We start from the raw sequence: 5675 nt of genomic DNA on the forward strand, positions 1-5675 counted from the left end.
ACTAAATATTCTATATTTTATATATTTTTGTAAATTTTATATTTATTTAATTTAAATAAAAAAATCCTATAGCTAACTCGGCATACGAGAATTAAACATTTTAAAAAGGAAATAAAACTATACAAGTGAAAGAAAGCCTATCCATAGTTTTTCTTTTCCTGTCACAGAGAGCGTATTCATAATTCAATCATCAATGTACGTGTTAAATTACGAAAAGTAATTGAAAACAAAAAATTTTAGCCGAAAAATGTCAAAATTTATTATTTTATTTAATATATTATATGATAAATAAATATTAAATAAAATAAATTAATTTTTAATTTTGTTAATTTCCCTTAGTTACGGTAATGTTAGTGGGATTAAATTATTTAATTTGGTCTTTGAGCTTTTAATTTTATTATAATGGTAAATGTTCCTCCACTCGTATATTTGGAGAATCAGGTTGGATTGTTGCTGGAGTAAAGACGTAAAGGAGTCATGACCTGAGTGTGAGTTGGGACGATGGAGTCAAGTTGTGACGTTAACTAGACGGCAGGTGAGGCCATTTGTTAGACTCTGATGCTCAAGTTAGGATCCGTACAAAAAAGTGGCTAATTAGGGTTAGAAAGGATGACGTACCTCTAGGGAGGGGTAGGTCCCTCCTCCTCTATATTTCGTACCCGTGTGGGCCGTTTATGATCAGACCCATCGTTTTGGAAGCTTCCGTTAGCTATCCAGGTTCCCGGGAGAATGGGAGGTATTATGCGGGTCGCCCGAATGTTGAGCGGACCAAGTCGGCGGGTCGGTGATCTGTGGCTGGACCCGGATTCTTAATGGGCTGGGCCGGAACAATTCCCCCAACACGTCGACCGTGAGACCAAAACCTCATAGTTGGCGCGTTCGAGCTACTCGCGCTCGCCTTGGTCGAATCTTTTACAGATCGGGAGCCCACTGGTTGGGTCCGCGTCTTCTATGCGCATGAGTTGCTCCTCTCGTGGCTTGAGATATCGCTTGGGTTTCTGTACTGAGAGCATTTAATGCTCTATATGACAGATTTGAAAACCAAGAGAAAAGGCCATTATGCCCTTGCCTTTTTGCGCTCCTTTTGACAGTTATCATTATGTATCCCTTTGCTTTTATCTCCTACATTCCTTCCTTGCTAATTTCTTTTTGCCACTCTGCACCCTTTCCTTATCTACGTCTCTGTTCGCGATTTGGTGCAAGATTTGCTTCACTCCTCCCATTTGCACCTTCCATTTGCTTCTCTTTTACCAATTCTGCTGCATTTCTCTTCGTAAGCATTTATCCTTTTTCTTTATGTCTGTCGTTTTTGCTTTTTTATTGATCAATGCGTGAAGTTCCTTGTTTTGATTTACACTAGATAGATTGACATAACATCGATTAGATAGTTCATAGGGAGGTACCATTAGGAGTTTGCTTTTTGGAGTAGTCTTCAGATTAGTGCAAATGACATAGAATAGTTGGAGCAGTAGGATGCAGTTTCGTTTTTTCATCTTCCTCCGTGTTTCCAATCTCTCGAGTTAAATTTAAGTGGTGCCTCCACTGTAGGTATGGCTCAGCCATCGCCGACACCAAACGTTATTGATCGCTACATCTAGATCACCTTGAATGTCAAGGACACGGATTCCCGGGTAACCCGAGAAGAGTGGGGGCCAAAAGAAGCGAATTATCAAGTTTTTATCCCAGACGAACGAGAGCATGTCTATCATAAGAACATGGCGACCCCCCGAGTGACCGACTGGCTGTGGGTGTACAAGCTTACGTTCACCTCGTTAGGCGTTCGACTTTCCTTTTCTCCTTTCGTCATGTCTTTATTAAACCGCTGTGACGTTGCTCCGTCTCAACATCACTCGAACAGCTGGGCCGCCATCCGCTGTTTTGAGATGTTGTGCGAGTATTTGGAGCTTCCGGCCTCCATCAACGTGTTCCTCTATCTCTTCTTGCTAATGAACCCCTCTCGGGAGGGTAAGACGAAGAAGGGATATATTTCTTTTCGAGCCGTTTAGGGCCGCAATATCTTCGAACTTTTCGAGGACTCTTTTCACAGCTTTAAAAGCACTTTCTTTAAAGTTAGGCACTTAGGCCAGTTCAGAGCCATCATCCCTTTTGGCTGACCTTGGAAGGGAAAAGACGAATCCCGACCTATTGGAGTTTTGGGGCTGATTTTGATTATATGATAAAGGTAACTTATGAGAGGTTGAGTGAAAAGGACCGCCGAATAGCCGACATTTTGTTGTCGATCTTTGGCACTAGAAATTTTAACCCTCATATGGTGATGGGGGATCGGGGTATTGGTCAGGCCCACGTTGATAAGCTATCTTTCTTCCACTTCCTTGGTTAATTTTGCCGTCGTTTTGAATTCCTGGTTTCCTGACTTCTTTACTTGTGTGTTATCCCCTGCAGTTTCTATGGCTGATGAAAAGACTACCATGACGGAGTTGATGTCCCACTTCCTTTCTGCTGATGACAGTGAAGACGACTCCTCGGCGACCCACTCGGGGGGTCCTGCTGCTGTCGTCGAAGAGGGAAATGACAAGGCCGTTGTCAGTGAGCAGGGGGAGTCACAGCCCTCCACCGATGCCCCACACAAGAATCCTCCGGTGGACCCTGCCGCCGATGAGACGATTCATGAAGAGGAAGGAGGGCCCGAGGACGATCGTGACCTGATCATTGTGACCAACCCCAAAAAGCGAAAGGGACTTGCTGGACACTTCATCGACTCCCAGCTTCTTCCGGGTATAGAGGAATTATTTCGGGAGGAGGACCTTGCCGCCCAGGTGAGGTAGACATACCGCAGTCTCCTCCGAGCTGCATCTATCGCTAGGAAAGTGGAGCCCGTCCTGGCCCAATGTCAAGTTTTGGAGGGAAAACTTCAGGTTTCTTAGAAGGATATTACCAACTTGAAAGCCTAGGAAGAGTCCCTAAAAACCTAGCTTGACGAGAAAGAGAAGAAGGCGCAGGAAGATGCTACGGAGATTGACAAGTTGGTGGAACGCAATCTCTCCCTCTCTAAGGACTTGAACACTGCGCAAGGCTGCTGAGGCTAAGGCTAAAGAACTGGATGGGAAGCTTGCCGAGGCCGCGAGGTCGGCCGAGGTTGCCCGGCAAGAGGCCGCCTCTCTAAAGAAGAAGAACAAAGACCTTGTGAGGATGTCCGGAAGGTCGTCAAAGTCACCTAGAATGGCATTAAGACCCAAATTGTTATCCTCGCTCCCGATCTTGATACTTCATAGGTTGGGGCCTTCAGGATGGTCCATGATAAAAAGATATTATAGTTCTAGATATTATAGTGGTTTAAATTTTTTTTTTTTGGTGTTGACTCAAGTTTTTGTAATCTAAACATTATAATATTAAAAAATTTCAAGTGTACTGAAAACACTAGTGTTCTAATTATTTTAACCGTTGATCTGAATTATAAAAATATATAATATATATTAATTAAAATCAACGGTTAAAACAACTAGAATACTAATATTTTCGATACATTTAAAACTCTTTCTATAATATTATCACATCAATTAGTCATTAAAATACTCTAATATAATAAAATAATAAATAATAGTCACATCAAATAATAATCACATCAACAGTAAAAAGAATTGAAAATCTATTATAGTGTTAGAAATTAGATATAAGAGATTATTATAATAAAATTAAAATTTTAAAAACCAAATTAAAAAATAAGTAAATCTCAATGATCCCTATAAAATTTTACTTATTAAATACAGAATATAAGTGAACAAAATGCATTATATATGTACAAATATTTTACTACAATAATTTTACTATCAAAAATATTATTTATATATAAAATTAATTACTAAAATTAATTATTTAATATTTATATATAAATATATATTATTTAATTTATTTTTAATGTATATATTGGAGAAAAGAAGCAGCTGTACGATATTTATATTTGCAACGACCAACGCTATATAGCTTGTAAATTGTAATAACTCTGTAATCAATTAATAGTTTAATACACCGTACTGTACCCCCAGTTGTTGAAGATGCCAGCCACCGGTGCCCCGCCCCAACTTGACTACTTCACCTCTTCACCCGCTAGTTGCCCCTTCATTATCCACCGTCCACCCTTATTTCAACATCATCATTAATGGTCATGTTCATTTATATTTTAAGTGCATATTTTTAACGTATCTAAAGTTCTAAACATATTTGACTAAAATTGAAAAATTATTTTTTATATATTTTAATATATTAAAATTTTAATTATTATACACTTATTAACATTAATGTTTAAGATATATTTAGCTAAATCTTTAATTAATTAAGTATACTCAATAAATTTAAAGGCATATATTACGGTTATTAATAAAATAAAAAAAATTAAAGTTTCAATATATTTAAAAAAATAAAAATGTAAGAAATTTTCACAAAAATAATCATAATATACATCCTTTTAACATACATGATAACTAACTCATAAAATGAATAGAGAGAAAAAGAAGAAATTATATATTCTAAACTGAGAGCCACGTGAAAATTCAAAAATATGTCCATTGGTTAAAATTATAGAAAATAATCAACAGCCTAAACTAAAGAAAAAATAAGGTCACAATTAGTGTGTGTTCTCTTTTGAAAAAGTGTAGGTAGATAATGAAAATATTAAATAATGTGAATAATGATTTAGGTAAATAATTTAAAAGTGTAATATATTTTTATTTTATTAGTAATTATTCATGTTGTTTAAAAAAATCATTAGTTATCTAACATAATCCTTTTTTTTTTATCTGAGTTGATAGTTAAAAATTATTATATATAAATTTAATTCAAAATGTTAAATTATGTAACCATTTTTAACTATTAATTAAAAAAAAACATAAAAGTACAGTTGTAATTTCTAGGTGCTGGTGTTATTACAATCTCTTGAAGAAAATATAAGAACAAGCTAAGAATGCTAAGCATGAAAAGCGTAGGCAAATACACTTCAAGATCAGAAATCAGAAATTAAACTAGCTAGGTATAAAAGTGTATGTATACATGTATGTATGTATGTATGTGTTTGTAGTTTTGATGAGAAAGATGGTCATCAGTGATGATAAGAACGAAGAACAGCACCGCAGAAAGTGCAGACAATGGCCCTCCAAGATTTGCAGTAGAAGGGAACAAAGCAGAACCTGGTGGCCGTCTTCATGTCAGCCACGCTGGCTCCTCCACCGCACCGCGAGCACGTCCCCGCTGCTGGCTTGCTCCGCCGCACCTCCTTCCTCTGGTCCACCAGAAAACAGAAACACACCATCCTCGCAGATAGAAAGGCTTGATTGGTTCAAAGTATATAAATAATAACGTGTTCGTATCAGTTTGTAGCAACTAGGAAACTGCGTGCGTCGCTGTTTTTATTCACAAATTGCTCACAAGTGCCTCTGCTTCAACTTTAATGTAGTACAATCCCCTTTTATATCCATGCATTCTACAAGAAAAATAATAAATAAAATAAACAGAAAGTCTAGAGTCAGCACTTTTTTTTTAATTTGGTCAACACTTAATTATAAAAAAAATGAGTGATTTTATATTATTAAATGTAATCTCACACCATTAATAATATTATTGATGGCCAATTAATGGTTACAAAATACAAAACTTATTGTTCTCTAACACTCTTCATAAATAAATACTATTTATAGGCAAAAATTATTTGTTAGGATGGTAAA

The 5675-nt window shown here is 36.7% G+C and overlaps 1 protein-coding gene across 1 annotated transcript; it reads right to left on the reverse strand.

Annotated features, from left to right (window-relative positions):
• Nucleotides 1-5004: 5004 nt before the first annotated feature.
• On the reverse strand, nucleotides 5005-5403 carry LOC107462131 (uncharacterized). Its single transcript, XM_016080697.3, has one exon. The coding sequence runs from the start codon at nucleotides 5261-5263 to the stop codon at nucleotides 5054-5056; it is 210 nt and encodes a 69-aa protein (XP_015936183.1). The 5' UTR covers nucleotides 5264-5403; the 3' UTR covers nucleotides 5005-5053.
• Nucleotides 5404-5675: the final 272 nt, after the last annotated feature.

Source organism: Arachis duranensis, chromosome 8 (assembly GCF_000817695.3).
Source record: "Arachis duranensis cultivar V14167 chromosome 8, aradu.V14167.gnm2.J7QH, whole genome shotgun sequence".
Classification (NCBI taxonomy): domain Eukaryota; kingdom Viridiplantae; phylum Streptophyta; class Magnoliopsida; order Fabales; family Fabaceae; genus Arachis; species Arachis duranensis.